Source organism: Notolabrus celidotus, chromosome 6 (genome assembly GCF_009762535.1).
Source record: "Notolabrus celidotus isolate fNotCel1 chromosome 6, fNotCel1.pri, whole genome shotgun sequence".
Taxonomy (NCBI): Eukaryota; Metazoa; Chordata; class Actinopteri; order Labriformes; family Labridae; genus Notolabrus; species Notolabrus celidotus.
The window spans coordinates 22,758,041-22,775,970 of record NC_048277.1 but is presented as its reverse complement, the minus strand read 5'-3'; the positions used below and the strand labels follow the sequence as shown (position 1 = coordinate 22,775,970).

General features: G+C 38.8%; 1 protein-coding gene across 1 annotated transcript; it reads right to left on the bottom strand.

Annotated features, from left to right (window-relative positions):
• Nucleotides 1-3,497: 3,497 nt before the first annotated feature.
• sema7a (semaphorin 7A) lies at nucleotides 3,498-16,506 on the bottom strand. Its single transcript, XM_034685777.1, is given in 15 exon segments — nucleotides 3,498-6,762; nucleotides 6,853-6,908; nucleotides 8,401-8,546; nucleotides 8,820-8,932; nucleotides 9,142-9,337; nucleotides 9,814-9,922; nucleotides 12,300-12,399; nucleotides 12,402-12,477; nucleotides 13,323-13,465; nucleotides 13,788-13,898; nucleotides 14,099-14,201; nucleotides 14,456-14,551; nucleotides 14,647-14,688; nucleotides 15,945-16,084; nucleotides 16,322-16,506. Coding segments are annotated over 15 exon segments (1,962 nt in total). The 5' UTR covers nucleotides 16,446-16,506; the 3' UTR covers nucleotides 3,498-6,355.
• Between the last annotated feature and the right edge of the window lie 1,424 nt (nucleotides 16,507-17,930).

The window sequence follows — 17,930 nt, the reverse complement described above, 5'->3', positions numbered from 1 at the left end:
AAGTTCTTACCTGCCGGGTATTAGAATAGCTTTTGTTATTGTCTCCAATGAAAGTGACAGGTGTTTTTTAATAAGATAATGCCCACAGCATCCAATAAAATCCATAACGTTTGGTGAATTGCAGTCAAGGCAGCAGCTGTAGCTTATATATCCTCCTGAGACCCGGCCCATTCATTAATGTCCTTTATAATAGACATTTTGTTCTCCTGTATCTTGCTAAAGTATTTGGAGTTACCCTTCCAAGCCCTATAGTATTCTGCAGGGGACATCCTGGGCTTTCCATTGATGTGTCATTTGATTGGTTTGCATGCTGGGAACTTTACTTTTTTCCTCTATCAAGATGGCTGCCATACCAGCAACCACATTTTATGGACAGAGGAGAGGTAAGTCAAATATTCTTTATCTATTGCTATTTTTACCATGATAATTATATATATTCTTGTTCATAAACATGTTAAGAATAATATTTTTACATCTGAAAACAGTTTCATTGTTTCTGTTTTGAAATAACAGGCATTTAATGAATGTCAACTGTAGTGGACACCAGGACCATTTTAATGTATTTAATGACTGCACATTGTTGTAGGAGAAAGAAGTGAAGCAGAGAGGATTCTGTACCGGATAGTGGAGGGAGATTCAGATTTGGAACTTTCAGATGAGGAAAAGGATGAGGAGGATGAGTATCAGCCTGTGATAGGTGTAGATGATGATGAAGAAGGAGAGGAAGAAGATGCAGGAGAATCTGATGAGTCAGAGGCAGAGAGGGAGCAGCAAAGTCGTCGTGCTCTGTGGGCCAGGACTAACTTGTATGTTTTTTTTAGTTTCAGGCTAATGTATTTACACTTTATGATCATGTTAGATTATTGTAGTATTTGTACTGTGTAAATGCTGTTAAATATATGCAAGTTACCTAAAAATATGCTTATAAAGTTGGTCAATAGGGAGTCATATCATATCCATGACTGAAATTACTGCATTAATCCAAATTGATGTTAAAAAAATTAACTGTTACTCCTTTTATTAACTTGAATTTTTTTTGTGTTTTTTTTTTGTTTGTTTTTATCATCCATCAAAACAGATTCACACCTGTGCTACCTGGACTTCCTGCCTATCAAGATGACCCTAAAATCCGTCAATACTGGAGTCCAATCCAGTACTTTTCACAGTACATTGATAACAAAATCTTTGCAGAAAGATGCAGGAAGATGCAGAAAGATGCAGGAACAAGGGCTGCAATGGCAAGACATACATCAGGTGCACCAAATGCAAGATGTTCCTCTGCATAACCAAAAAGAAAACATGCTTCCAGGATTATCACAGCTAAAATATCCAGAGGAAGAAGAAAAGCAGAACTACTTATGTTCTATGTCTTATAGTTCACTGCTGAACTGAATACATGTTTTACGTTATATTATAATGTATTATTACAAACATTTTGTCCTTGCAAGCAACAAGTAACAGAAGAGTGATACAGAATTTTATTGTTTTTGTTAAAATTGAATGTGTTCTTGGGTCAAAATCACTCTAAAGTTATAATCTGCTCCTTTTTTCTCATTTTCTAAATTCTGTTCTATTTTCAAGCAAATATCGTCCTGTTGTCCTCTACAATGGACATGTTATGAAATAAAAATAAAAAATATATTAAAAAAAAATAAAATTGTAAGGTGTTTTTTTAGGCCCAAATAGATAGGAAATCACACAAAAACAGAAATTGTAAGACACTTGTTTCCCTTGGTTCTCAGGAGGATATGATTGGTAGCAACTTCAATGACTGGCACTACACACAGTAGCTCTGTGTGGAACAACATAAACTGGGATCTTATTACTGTGTTGCATTGCCCCCTACTGTCTCTGTGTGGAAATAACAACTGGCTTACTTCTCAGTAGTTAGGAGATAAGTGTTTATTCCTAACTTAACCAGTTTCAATAGGATACCACAAAGAGTATAAAAGCACTAAGGCGTGACTATGGTATAGCTTTGTCATGGCGCTGTTGTGGACCTGCAATTGTTGCCTATAAAAAAGGGCTATTCAAAGTTCTGTATGGGCATGTAGCTATTCAAAACAGTATCCAGCTGCTTCAGTAATCTGAGTCCAACAAGTCATGTGAGTGTTATCCAGATTTTTAACTGTTATTGTATCACTTCAGTGAGCTTTCATCCCACCTCTGAGCTCAGCAATGAAACGTTGTTGAGGGAAACTCAAAGAGGGACCTTAATACAAAATATACATCAACTCGTAGTGAAGGCCAACAGCTGTATTCCATTCAAAGTATCCTTATGTTATGTGTTGGACAGGTTTGAAAAAAAACAACTGGTTTAAACTAGTATTTGTTTATTCATATCTAGTTTATACGGTGGCCCTGAAGGACAAAACAAATTTACATTTAAGAAAACAAATTTACAAAAGATGAAACACCTTTACAAAGTTGGAGACAATTTTACAAACAGAACACTTTTACCATTTCTGAAACAAATTAACATTTCATTTTTACAGAAAGGGAATGTACCAAATACCGGAAGTGATCTGGAAGTGATCAAGTGAGGGGTCCTTTAGTTGGTTTTGATGGAGAGAAACCAAACAGAGATGGACATGGTTTACATATTAGGACATCCTCGGGTCTCAGAGTGAGGTGTCAGACCTCAGATGAAAAAGCAACATGTCTCCGCAAAAGCTCCGTCATACACCCACAAAACCTTCATGATGTGTCAGAATTCAGATGAAACGGCCTCAGACCACATAGCCTCAGGCTAAATGGAGTCAGGCTAAAAGGAGTCAGACTTTACAGTAAAACGGGGTACTGGTGGCCTAGCGGTCTAAGTGCCCCACATGCAGAGGCTACAGTCCTCGTCGCAGGGGTCGCCAGCTCGATTCCCGGCCGGTTGACCATCTCCTGCATGTATTCCCCCATTCTCTATTCCCCACATTCCCTGTCTCTCTTCAGCTGTCCTCTTAAATAAAGGCAAAAAAAGGCCCAAAAAAAGATACCTTAAAAAAAAAGACTTAACGGTAAAAGTGTTCCGTCGTTTGTAAAATTGTCTCCAACTTTGTAAAAGGGTTTCATCTTTTGTAAAAAAAAAAAAATCTTAAATGTAAATTTGTTTTGGCCTTGGTAAAAGTTTTTTGCCGATGTAATTTTGTTTTATAAAATGTAAAAATGTTTTCCAAAATGTAAATTTGTCTCCAGCTTTGTAAAAGTGTTCCATCTTTTGTAAATCTGTTTTGTCCTTCAGGGCCACCGTAAGTTTAGGCTAATTGAACATGCCATTTTAAATTAAGTTGAAGGTTTTTACCTTGTACATTTTGGTTATGGGTGGTGCCAGCTATCAGGGCAGGAGGCACAGGTGTGTGGGAGGTTTTCTTTATTTGGGTTAGTTGGAGTGTCATGATGATTAAGCCTGTTTTGAGTTGTTCTTGTTGAAGAATTTGGAATAACCATACGAATGGTGGAAGTTTCAACTCCTGGAATAAATAGTGAATGAACATCAGACCTGTGAGTAGAATGATTATATTTTATGAATGACAGTGGACATACGTCAGAACTACAGATCAGGCATTTTTATAACCAAGAAACCTGTCATTACACTGATAGTTGGGATTTAGTTTGGGTTTTCCACGTCATCTCTGTTAAACAAGACTGACCTCTGCTGACTCAGATCTGTAAATGCAATTACTGCCTGGGTGGGGTTCATTCCTCTACTCATGACTTTGTTTTCCTTGCCCAGAAAACTGATTTGCGTGATATGTGTTAGTTTGTTTTTGTTATATAATTTCCTGTACTTTGGCTTTCTCGTAATGAACTTTCCTGTTAACAATCCCCAACAGGAAAAACTAAGCTCCCTGGGAATCAAGGTCTCAGAGGACAGCAGAGCTCATTGTCACCGTATCTTAGTTTACACTGCAATGTGGCCCTATCCAAACTCAGGGCTGCTGATAGTAAAGTGGATACAGATTGTGATTCTTATTGTAGCCCTGCAGAAAATCCTTCATGTTTACTGGACATTATGGAGTGGAGTGAAAGAAGTGACCACTTGTCATATAATTGTTTAAGTGTAAGCAGAGAGGGTGTGGATTTTATAAAACAGAGTGGCTCATGATTCACACACTGCAGACGCATTAAATTCACCCCACATCCTAGGAAATTTAAATCTCCACCTTAACTAGAAGTAGCAGAGCAGCTATTAAGTGGAGACAAACTCAGGAGACTTTTTGCTGTGAGATCATTGTCTCGGCTTAGGTCAGAGAATCCATGATCTTTCCTAAAGTGGCCTGACTACAATGTTAGTGCAGTGGGTGGACCATCTGTATTTATGCTGTGCCTCAACTGCATGGAAGACAACTTGTGAAGTCTGGGATGTCACAACAAATGAAAACAAACAGAAAATATGTGTCATTTATCTTCATATATCATTTAAAAACATGGTTAAAAGAAAATAATGTTCAATCCATACAACCCAACAAAGAAGCAGTGAGGTCTGGTTATAAGAAAGAGTTGGCACACTGTGATGACCGTGCTGTGTAGATGTTTGATGTGATCATCTTAAATTTGAGATGAAACAAAGGAGTGCTCTTTGAGCTTTACTTAATCTCATAGAAAATCTGATGAGAATCCGGGATTTTCTTCCGAGTGGTTGTAGGGCGACATCTAAAGATAGTGCTGGTGTTGGGATTGGGACTCTGTCTAAACACGATGTTCTTACTTTGAAGTAATTAGTAGATCCTGGAAGAAGAGAGATTACAGTAAAGACACTTACAGTGTAGTCTGTAGACCTGAACTGAGTGCATGTTGTTTACTCTGGCATTAATGATGAGGACATGACCTATTAAATGACAAGTTCTACCTCTAACAGAGGTTTGAGTGGATTGCTTTGTGAACAATGATAAAGATTAACAGCTTCAATCCATTTTTCATATTAAATATGTTTACTTACACTCTTCAGGTGGAAAGTTCAATAAATAATAATGTAAAAATAAACAATTTTAGAAATTAATATTTTATTTATCATTTTATATTGCTCGCATACAAAAATCTAACATTTTGCACTTAAATAAACATTAGTATTGCACCAAAATAAAAATGTACATTATAAATAATTATAGCTTATTACTTGAAAAAATATAATTTTAAAGGAGCACAGCAACTTAAGCATTAAGATATGACAGATAACACAGAACAGATATTCAGAAAAGCTGAATTGATGGGAAAAAATTTTTGATGTTAATTTTCTCAAAGCTTTTGTTGCTAATATTAGAGTCCTTCAAAATAAGCATCTTTAGCAACCTTGTTCTTGTCAGTGAAGTGGTTCTTTCACTACTTGCTACTTGGTTATTCTTGCAGTAACCATAACCCTGTTACACCTAAACTCTCATTTCTAAGAAAAGCCACTATCAAGTGTGTGCCCACAGTGTGGGTTCAGTTAAAACGTCAACCTTTGTGAACTATCTCAGATCTGTTCTACATAAAGTGCAATGCTTACTTAATAAAGTGTCTGTATGCAATTTTTTTTATTCAAAGATATTTAAAATTTTTGGCCAAAAATGGTTTGTTAAAAAAATACAGTTTGACATTTTCTGTTTCACAGAAAATCAGTTTCATGTTCCACGTTTTCTAAACAGCTCTCCGACCAGACTGTTTCAGCGGGAAAGTTGAACAAAACATGGAAATGCAGTGGGTGTCCCTGTCCACCTCCACCCCTTCCCTAAACACTTATTAAAAATAATCTATGAACAAAGAGCTGGGCTGAGGCACAGAGGAAGTTTACACAGGAACACCCTACCACCATCAGACCATTTAAACTACACTCACTATGTGCTGTTCCAACTGTGGCTCCTCCACTTGTTACAATTATGCATCCATACACCTTTGTTCAAAGGAAGTCCTTCAGATTACCTCTTACAAGTTCTTTAATCCCTTATCATCGACAGAAGCTTACTCACTGAAACGCTGCCAGTAGTTCAAGCACATTCTGTTTCAGTTGACTGATCATCAGACAATCCAAACAAACCATTAAGGCCCTTTTTCCAATTGCTTTCTTCCTCTGTTACACCTTTTTTAAGCTTAGCCTCTTTTGTCAAACTAAACTCGACCAAGACATGTTTTCATAACCAGAATTCTCTGCCAAACACAGCTATCTAACCACCTGCAAATACAGTTTAAGGTTCAGGGAGAAATTCTTCCAACTTAAACCTCTGAGTTGCAGACCTGTTCTGTGTTGGTTTCCCTTTGAAGCTGTATGAGTGCTGGCTAGAAAAGCATATGCATAAAAAGGGCCCTGAGAATGCTGGTGCTGCATTTACATTACACCAACATGAAAACTTTTCAGTGAGACGACCATATCACAACATCCCCAAAACTGCTACAGCCTGTCCAAGGGTGATGAAAATGATCTGTGGAACAATAGCTGATGCGTCATTTCTTTTTTAGGGGTGTCGCTTTTCTCACCGCTTGACGTTGTTTCTACAATCTTTTGCTCCATAAGCTGATAATTTTTCACCACTTTGGTGAAGTCCTTTTCTTTCGACACACACTTGTAGGTTCCGTAGCTGTCTTGTTCCATGGAAGGGATTAAGTGCAGACAGTTTGACTGCATTTGCAGACAAGGTCTGGTTTGTCCTCCATGTTCCCAGATGTAGGCAGCGTGGTATGAGTCTATAGGACAGGAGAGATAGAAAGGAACTCCCAGGGGGACTGCGTGATCTGCTCGCAAATCTGCTGGTGATGCTGGAAATGTCTCCCGTTTGGTCCGGCTTACTTGCTTTGTTTCTAAAAGAAGGACAAAAAATAAAATAGAAATGAGTCCAACATTTTTTAAACCATGTGTGTAATATGAGTGACAGACTTAGCATTGGTTACCTTCTAAAGAGGAGCACACACTCGTGTTCCCATCCATGATATTTTGAATGCCTTCACTGTAAACGAAAATAAAACACATTTGATCATTTTTTCGGGTGAGTAACTTTAAAACTGTTCAGATAATCTGTCTTAATTTGAAAGGTTTTAGTTTCCATAAATGTTTTCATATTTGCATCCATATCCTAATCCTATTCCTGACAGAGAGGCATTATTCTAGTTATATAGTTTTTTTGTAATCTGAAAAGGCTTAGTGGCAAATTTCAAAGTTAAGAAAAGCAACTTGGCATTAACTATATGAGACATGGACATAATCTCTGTGATGTCACCCACTGTTTTTTTGTAGTAGTTCTGAAGCCCAATGATGGCAGGCACCATATTGGAAATGCAGACTCAACTTAACTATTCATTAACCTAAACACAAAAGGATGGCGTTGAGACAGGCTTGTAGCCTCCTGGCAAACAATGTGCCACCTGTAAGTCAGCTAAAATTTTCCCTTAATTATGCAAATGTATGTATAACTCCTAGACTTGATCAAAACATAACAAATGCTTCCTAAAAAAAATCAACCCCTGTACAGTGTGTAGGAGTAACTTAATGACTAAAATACCAAAAACCGTTTTTGTGCCAGGATGTTGTAGTGTATTTTTTCTTTATTCTCATTTAAACCTCTCCTCTCACTCTCCTCTCAGACACACAGTAGTATCATATTACACCTGCAGGCCTGTGTAAGCATTGGGGAGGAGTGGCCATTGGAAGATAAAGGGATGTAAATATCCCTATGCACCTGCACACAGCCATAAATTGTGACTGGGGAAGCACTTGTACCTCCTCACGTCTCCAATGGTACATTGGAAAGTCCCTGTCAGTAGTTTTGTAAAGGCAACCAATGACCCAGTCACAGTTGTTTTCAATTGGGGTTCATGACTCGGTCAAGGCTGTTTTTGATTCAGACTCACCAACATTCGGCACCTATATCTCCCAGTGAGTGGGATGATGTGCCTGTCACGTTGTTGCCCGCACCATAGGAAGAATTATGGTCATGATGTCCAATCAAAATGTTGTAAAATAAAGATAAGGCGTGTCTTTGAGACCTTTTGTACCAAACATTCCCACTACTCTTTCTTATAAAAATCACTGTAACGTCTTTGTGTTCTTCAGTTGATCTGCGGCAGAGGATCAACTCACTTTATTCAGATGCATGGGTGAATAAAGTTTTTTCTTGGATTGGACTTCAACTGGACTCCTGGAGTGATTTGAACTTAACATTTTTTCTTCAAGGAAGACTCAACACTTAGAATATATTTTGAGAAAGTGAACTTAGATTGAGACCAGGCAAAGTGTTTTAGAAATTATTACACATCAATGTAAACACGTTTAATTTGATAGTAAAAGTGAGCATTTTAACAAGGGACCAGATGGGGATTCCTTGGCTTTTACAGCCAGCCTCAAGTGGACACTGAAGGAACTGCAGTTTTTGGCACTTCTGCAGTGGCGCAATTTTTCAACAGCAGACGATGCTGCTTGGTAGAAGCTCTATTCATACTTACGGGGCAGTTGGGGTGCATCCAGACTCCGTCCAGGCACAGTACGGGTCCCGGGCTAAAACGCACTCTTGGCAGGACTTGTTATATTCCTGACACCTCTGGAGGTCCACTGTGGATATTTTCTCAGAGAAACCCACCACTAACTTTTTCTGGAGAAAGAGACACAGAAACATAACTTATTTTTAAACCCTGAATTATTATCCTCTATGGGTGCAGTGTATTTCTGGCTCTTTAACAAGAGCACTTCCATTTACATTTCCAAGTGATTTAGATAATTTTTGGAAATATTAATTATAGCCACTATTACAACATAAAACTGTGAGGATATAAAAAAACTCCTAACCAGAGACTGACATAAATCTGACTGCTGACTCTGCAATGTTGAACATTTAAACTGTTATTCAGTGTAAACAGAGCAGTACCCTTTTAGAGTCCAGTTTCATTGATCGTATGCTTGAGCGGCTGGAGAGTTGTGTTTCAGAGATGATGAAGGGTTGTGACCCGGCCTCTAACACTTTATGGATCTTCCCAGAATCTGTGGGAACCGCAAATAAGCAGCAATTTCAAACATTATTGTGCAAAAGAGTAGCCTGTATTTTTAGTCCATTGTTCTGTGTAGAGATTATAGACCATGTATGATTACAGGCAAGGTCAACAGGAAATATGCAAAGTGCAAAAAGCCAAACAAAGCACAGAACTGTGTCGATAATTTGAGCAGAGGATTGTTTCTCAAACTGAACTTACCAGTTGCTAAAAGCAGAACATTATACATGTTCTCGTCCGCTCCTGTGACTCGGTCCACAGTTATCTTTGTGTAGTTGTTGTTGCTTATATAAAATGGAGTGGTAGAATGCACAGGGTGAACCCAGTCAGTCATTTCTGGGTGTTCCTTCACCATGTTGAGTGTGGCCAGCGGTAGGCTCCTGCTATTTTTTACACACTGAAACGTACAGAGACAAAAACATGTTTAGGAGGAGTCTGCATACTTCAGGAAGCGAGAAGATAAACTGATAGTTTATGGGAGGCTCAGTTTAAACAGTTTTATCGTTTTCAGATACCCAAAACTGAGGTGTGCTGTCTTTTCCTTAACACAGCAACAGCTGTCTGATACACTGTTTACTGAAACAAGAGGAAACGTTTAGGGCCCCTTTAGTTCCTCAACAACAGAGCTGTACTAAAATACACTTCATGTTATAAAAAAGAAACACAGATGGAAACACTGCACCACACTTGTTGGGGGCGTGAGCAGTGCAGACGCATATTTCCTTGGTCCACCCATTTACATAACACGTCATTTCAACATGTAATATATAGAAGAATAACCACAATAAACACATTACAAGGCTGGACACAAAAACAAAAGCCTTGGAGGAAATGTTGGGTCTGTGCAGACATAGCAATAAAACACAGGCTTACCGTCCCCGGTCGTGGGGTGGGGATGTCTTTGTCGTAGCCCTTGAAAGTTGAGTTCTCAAATATATCTTCAATCATTCCTACAGTGTAGACACAAACTGCTGTGGCATTCCTAGAAGAGTGAAGTGACATTGGCATAAATAAACAGTTAGCATAAATAAACAGTCCAGCTGTGTATTACTTCTGGCAGAGACCCTGGTGAATGTAATAATACATTTTATTCAGAAGCACCTTTCAGAGCACTCAAGGTCGCTTTACAGACAGATAAAAAACACAATAAATAAAAGAACACGATAAGATAAATAAAAACAACAAGCAAAGTAACACCAAGTTAAAAATGAAGCAGTGGAAATTAATCAGGGAATGCAGTTTGAAACAGATGGGTTTTGAGTTTTGATTTGAAGAGGGGTAGTGAGTCAGAGTTTCGGATGTCCGGTGGGAGTGAGTTCCAGAGTTGGGGAGCAGAGCGACTGAAAGCTCTGCTCCCCATAGTGCTGAGACGGGCAGGGGTCACAGAGAGGTGGAGGGAGGAGGAAGACCTGAGGGAGCGAGAGGGGGTGACGATGTGGAGGAGATCAGAGAGATACGGGGGGGAGAGGTTGTGGACGGCCTTGAAAGTGTAGAGGAGGATTTTGAAATTGATTCTGAGTTTGACCGGTAGCCAGTGGAGCTGCTGGAGGATGGGGGTGATGTGGTGAAAGGAGGGGGTTCTAGTGATGATGCGGGCTGCAGAGTTTTGGACCAGTTGAAGTTTATGGAGGGATTTGTGAGGGACACTGAAGAGGAGTGAATTACAATAATCGATACGGGAGGTGACAAGACTGTGGACCAGGATAGCAGTGGTGTGAGGGGTGAGAGAGGGGCGGAGACGGTTGATGTTGCGGAGGTGGAAATATGCAGACCGGGTTATGCTATTGATGTGAGAGTTGAAAGAAAGCGAGCTGTCGAGGATGACACCCAGACTCTTTACCTGAGGGGAGGGGGACACTGTTGAACTGTCAATGGAGAGGGAGAAACTGTCGGCTTTGGATAAGGTGGATTTGGTGCCTACAAGGAGGAGTTCTGTTTTATTGCTGTTGAGTTGAAGGAAGTTGGAGGTGAACCAGGACTTGATCTCAGAGAGGCAGAGGGTGAGGGAGGAGGGTGGGAGAGTGGAGTCGGGCTTGCTGGAGAGGTAGAGCTGGGTGTCATCCGCGAAGCAGTGGAAGTGTATGCCGAATTTGTGGAAGATATGAATATGATATGAAGAATGTAAGCATCATGATTTTGTTGCATATTTTAATCATAAAGATATTCAAGCCTTTTTGACCTCAGCTGAGTAACATCTGGCAGACTTTTCTAATTGGGTGTGGTACTCTCAAAATGACACAATATTTGACATCAGCATCAATTCAGCCACCGCCTTTGTTTTTCTCTGATTCTGCCTACTTCAACCCGTCCTTACAAATTATGTGACACCCTCCTTTCCTTCTGAAACTCTTCTCCTGCTATCCAAATCACCTGACCACCAACAGACAGCTCACCTGTTTCCCATTTCCTGCTTAGAACAACAATAAATAAATACACAGTGATTTCCTCTGTCTGTGCCAGACTGCCTTGCGTGCCTGTCCATGGGGCCTTCTGTCTGTCCGACATGCAGCCTAGCCAACAGTGTGACTCTCAGCCTGAGACTTAATTGGATGTATTTGTCTGATCCACCTGTCTACCAGGTTTTGAGCCTTACATGGCTTTCATTCAAAGTGAACCAGGGCTTGAATCTCAACCTACATGTAAGCTCTTAACCGTTTGTAAGTCTGTTTTTTTTTAGTTAATGCTTGCCTTATTTCTCAGCTTTTGTAACTGTAACACATGTATATATAACCCCAACCATCAAAGGTTTTCTAAAGCAGCAAACCCTATATTTCCCTTACAACCTCAATTATAATTTCGAGTCCTGGCATTACTGCCCTGCCAATTTTACAGAAGCTTAGAGCTGTCCAAGCTGTTTGACCAAGGGAGCCGCCCTTTAACCACGAAGGACTTCACTCCATGATTACCTGATCATTTTGAAACATGTCATGTGCTTCGGTTTTTTAAAAAAAAAGCCGTATAAAAGCTCCTATCTAGAATCACAGCTGGTAAGTGATGAGAATTGTTTTGAGAACACTGACCCTCTAAGACCCTGGGTATACTTTTTACAGTCATATCAGGCCAATGTATTGCCAAGGACAGCCTTGGCTGCTATTTTGGATGGTATGCTTCAGCTAACTTTTGTGTCCAAACATGCAATTAGACTAACACATAAAAGTACAGATATAGATATTCTTTTTTATCAAACTGTGAAAGAAAAAAAATATATGGACCAGGGTTACTTTAGTCTCTACATGCAAATCTTTTTTCAAAATGCTAAGCAGACAATTCGAAGCGAGAGCTATTCTGTGTCACCCTGTCAGCGTGCTGCTCTTCTTGTTGCTTAGTAATGACAATAAAAGGAAGAGAAAGTGCCTCACCAGCTGCTTGTAAAAAGGCCATACACTCTGGTGTCATCCCAGTCCTCAGCGTGCATCACATAGATATCCTGGAGACGGTTGAAATACAGTGACTCTTTGGAAAACCGCAGACAAGCCGCGCCTTAAGGAAGGATGTCCACATGTTCTGGAAGAATCTTTTTGGTCCGCCTTCATCTGCCTGCAAAATGACACCGATGAAGAAGACGCTCTATCAGTTTGCAAACAAAAACAGAAATTCATCATGTGAGGGTTAATGACACGACTGTTTAATACTGCTGCATGGACCGTGACATCTAGAACAAGACACTTTTAGGGTTAATCTTGTGTCATGCAGATACAAGGATGTTGGGTAATAGTATTTCTGGTTAGTTCATTAAGAAAGAAGAAGTTCAAGACAACCATGCTGCAGAAGGTTGCACGTGTATTCAGATAAATACTAGTTTCAGGGTTCATGCCGGATTTTTTATTTTTTTAATTAAACTTTGTTTATTAAGTTTTGGGTTTATACAACATATAAACATAAACATGAACATACACATATCGACAAACTCAACTCGTACAGACAATACTCACATTAACCCCCCCCCCCCCCCCCCGACCAAGAGCACATCCTAGATACAGAGCAACAAAGGAGATTCAGGAAGAGGAATAAACAGAAATAAACACAGATTTTTTTTAAACTTTCAGTTTAAAAAATAATCCCACTCAAGGTCCATTTAGGGAATATACTGCTGCTTTCAGTCATATCAGAATAACCTTTGTCTGTCGACAGACTTTGCAACATCTACATTCCCTGATAAAACTGTCAAAACTCCATCTGCTGATGATCATGGCATGCAAACAAATTTCCCGGGCAGCCTCCAAATGGACCTTGAGGAAAGATTGTTGTTTGTAACTGTAAATCAGCAAAGTGCCCTCCCAAGCGATGACGCCTTGCTTACTGTAGCAGTTTTGCCGTAAGCTTGTAAAACGAGAGCTTCGCTGACACAAGCTGACTCTACCTGAGTCTCCACCTGAGCTCACCTTACAAACTCTGGCCACCCTAGATATCCATGGGTCAGCCTCTGGGCTGGGATCCAAGTTCTTCTCGCGGAAAAAGATGTATATCTTCTCGTTGTCAGGGTCTTCTGGCCGCCTCACCCAGGATGCAGAGATGAACGTGGGCTCTGTGAAGAAGGAGGCATGTTTACCAAATTTAATCTCTGTTTACAGCACATATAGCACAGACAGCTGACGATACAGGATGAAAGAGCTTGGCAAAACATTAATTAGAGTGCTGCCAAGTGGAAAGAACAACAGGAGATGTGGGCTGGAGTTTTGGAAAAACAGCCCGGATGTAGGTAAAAGACTGTAGGTCTAATAATAACTATGTGGATGATTTAGAAGTCTTATTTTCAATCCTTATTGGATCTTTTTGAGTTTAATTCTGTGCAGTCACGTTACAACACTGAACAACCAACTGTGTATCAACTTTATTCATTAACCCACCTGACACCCAGTTGTCATACATCCACACATTCGTTCTGCTGCCAGCTTTCCTCCTGAATTGTAATGAGCTGCCATCCATATCCAAAGGTGCTGCTGAATACAGATCTCCCTCTATAAATAGTAAAGAGACATCACGTGAACATGAGAGGGATGGTAAATTATTTAATTTAATAATGTGAAGATGAGCAGGCTTGCCATCTCTGCCGTCACACATGGACGGATACAGTTATATAATCCTGCAGCTGTGAGTCATATATTTAAACCCTTAAAAACACAGTTCATGGTTGTGGAAGGAGCTATATTTAACATACCTACAGTGAGGGACAGGTAATTCTGTGTGTATGCGAACGGAGAGATGCCAGTCCCTTCATAGCTCTCAACTATTTCATAAGACTGATTGTTCACTGAAGAAAACTGCAAAAAAAAATAAAAACAGAATATCATGAGTTTGCTCTAGACAACATGGATGGAAAACACACCCAACACCCTACTGAAATTTCAGACAGGGTGCTGATTAATATTTAATTAGAGGTATAGTCATTTATCACAAAGCTCCATGCTTTAATCAGCTTTGCTCTGCTGCTGCCAGTAGAATTAAAACACCATGAAGGCTGCAGTATGCTGAACACATGGTTAACACACATTCAGAGACATATACAAACACCCACAAGCTTCCAACACTGCGGTCTCTGTCCATTCGTCCCACAGACAAACAGGCTGTCCTGAAACCTCTCTATGACGGTGATGACATTTTCACAGAGGCCCTGAAACACACAAAAATTAAAAATGTTACCAGCAAATCATCCGACAGCCTAGGACTGATTTTGTTCATTGAATTGTCATTTCTGATCACACTGACCTCTTGGCAGTGTTCTTGTCCTGTTGTTTTCAGGGGATATCTCTGCAGAAGACATCAATTTGTAGAAAAATGAACAAATGTTTCCACTTGAATACATCTTGCAGCGAGACATTATGAATGTAAATTGAGGCTTTATCAACGATGTCCAAAGAATGCTGCACTTGAAGTGCTTGCCAAAAAACTTATTTTATGAGGACTCCTTAATATTGGGAATAGTTCGGTGACAGATCAAAGTAAACATCTCAAACCACCCAAGATTTTTCCTTTCAGGTTTACATTCTACAGCAATGCCTGTTTCACTCAAGATAATGTTTTCAGCTCACTGGCTTCTTCTTCTCCTATCCATTAGTTAAATGAGATTCATGTGTGTCTGGTCAGAGCTATGGAAGAGAAATGTTGATCCATTATACAGTTGGATCTTGATTGTTCCCCTACTGTATTTGACTTTAGGAATACTGGATAATGAAATTTAGACATGATAATCTCTCTAAGTTTTCCATCAGGTTTTACAAAAGAGATCAAACATTATCCTTATAAATAAGATTTTTCAATGCCTCTCAAGATGTCCATACAAATACTGGAGCTAGATCCTGGAACCAGTGGCGTGTCCAGAGGGTTGGCAAGGGTGGCACTGGCACCCCTTGAAATCCAATTGGCCACCCCAAAATCCTAAACTATGATTGGCTGTTTGCCTTGCCAGAGGTGGGGTTTCTGTTAAATCTATAATTTGGAATGAGTTAAAAGGCTGACAGTAGATTTCTTTATTACTGCCCTCAAATGTGACTTTGAAAAAATATCTTTTTTAAGTCCTTAAAGAATTAAGCTTAGAAGATGTATGCCACTTTGTCTTGTTTTTGTTTTTTTTAAGTCAAAGGGAATATAACAACTGTTTAATACTTTAATGAAAGTAGGTTGTGAAGACAGAAAGGGTAAATGTTATTTATTGTAAATACACTGGCCACCCCTGCCTATGTGGATGTAAACAGGGTCTGTTTTTGACAGTCACCAGCAGCTGATCATTAGCTTCCCCAGACTTTAAACTTCATCAGCTGGCTTTGAAAGCACAGCACTATCAGTGGTTGCCAGACAGTGTAACAAAAGGCTCTTTTGCAGCCATCTGTTACAGTACAGAATCTAATTATGTCCCCCAAATGCAGCACAAGCACTACTCTTATGAACCACTCAGACTCCATGCAGGGAGCCCATCAATAAAACATTACAGTCAAGTGCATGAACTTCATGTAATAAACAGAGAAAATAAAAAAATAAAACCGTGTTAGAAGTTCAGAAACACATACCTCTATAACACGGTAGTCATCCCCATTAAGTTTTAACACAAAATCAGTCCCTCCGACATACATCTCGTCATAGTCCTCCTGATAGAAAAACACGCTGTGGTTTTGAGAGACTTGGTAATCAAATCCAACACTGGGAATATCTGAGGGAAGAGGAAGAGTAACATTTGTTCACCTGTAATGACTGCTCTGCTCAATCATCACACGTTGCGGATCTAACCTGAGACTGTAGCAGGCTTAAAACAGATTTGGAGACAGGATTATCTCTACGTGATTTTTCTTAAAGGCTATTCTACACACGAGGCATTGAATGCATCTGAAACACTGCAGGACAATTTTGAGTAAATCATAATGGTTTAAGAGTAATATGTGATGGTTACCTTTGCTGAGAAGTCTGGGATTGTTATTTTCCGATCCAAGAATCGGTGTGTCACTCAAGGCAACACTGAGGACGAGCCGAAAATCACGAGCGAAAATAACATAGATGATCACGAATCGCTTCATTTTGAGTCTCAGACGATGGGTGTTGTGATTCCTCTGATTCAAACTGCCCTCTGAAGCGCACTGGGTTTGTGGGCGAAAGAAACCTCCGATGACTCCGCCCTTTTGAGATAAGGGCAGTCTATTCCGTAGTTCAACCAGCAAGCAATGATCTGTTCTAAAAGAAAAACCTCTGTTAATGTTACAGAGAATGTTACTGTAATGTTAGCTTTATGTTCAAAGAATGTTCTCCAGTAACATTCTCTAAAAACATTAATAAAATGTTAAGTGACAACTGTGCCCTAATGTTCTTGAAACATTCTCAGTAGGCGGTTTTCTTTATGTTCACAAAATATTCTCAGATAACATACTCTAAAAACATTCCATAATCTGTGACCCAAAGAAGTTGTCAAAACATCCTTTGAATTCTAAAGATAAAATTTTCTATCTTTGTTCTAATTAAATATCACCAGAATGTTCTTAAATAAAATATTTTGTGATTTGAGGCGTCAGAAACATCCTGAAAACATTTTTTCAATGTTGATTTGAGAATGTTGCTTCTTTGTTATCAAGTAACATTATAGGAACACTGTATAGAAAACATTCATAATCGGTTACCTAAAGAATATTATCAAAACATCATCTGAACATTAAAGAAAAAATGTTCTTCTCTCATTGAAAGTTAACAAAAAGGAACATTTTTTAAATCAATAAACATCCTTAAGATGTTCTTCAAATATTAAACTCAAAACCTTGTCTGTTATCTAAAGAATATTATCAAACATCATTTTAATGTCAAGGACAACTGTTCTTCTTTCATTGATAGTTAACAAAAAAGGAACATTAGTTAAATGGATAAACATCCTTAAGGTGTTCTTTGAATGCCACCAGAATATTCTTTAATAAACATTTTGTGATTTGAGGCATCAGAAACATCCTGAAAACATTTTTTTCCAATGTTGCTTTGAGAATGTTGCTTCGTTGTTATTAAGTAACATCATTGGGATATTTTATAGAAAACATTCACTATCTGTTACCTTAAGAATGTTATCAAAACATGATCTGAATGTTAAAGACACAGTGTTCTTCTTTCATTGATAGTTAACAATAAGGAACATTATTTAAATCTATAAACATCCTGAAGATGTTCTCTGAATATTACACTCAAAACCCTGTCTGTTATCTAAAGAATATTATCAAAACATCATCTGACTGTTAAGACAAAATGTTCTTCTCTTATTGATAGTTAACAAAAAGGAACATTTTTAAATTGATAAACATCCTTAAGATGTTCTTTGAATGTTACACTCAAGCCTTGTCTGTTTTCTAAAGAATATTATCAAAACATCATCTGAATGTTAAAGACAAAATGTTCTTCTTTCATTGATAGTTAACAAAAAAGGAACGTTATTTAAATGGATAAACATCTTTAAGATGTTCTTTGAATGCCACCAGAATATTCTTAAATAAAACATTTGTGATTGAGGCGTCAGAAACATCCTCAAAACA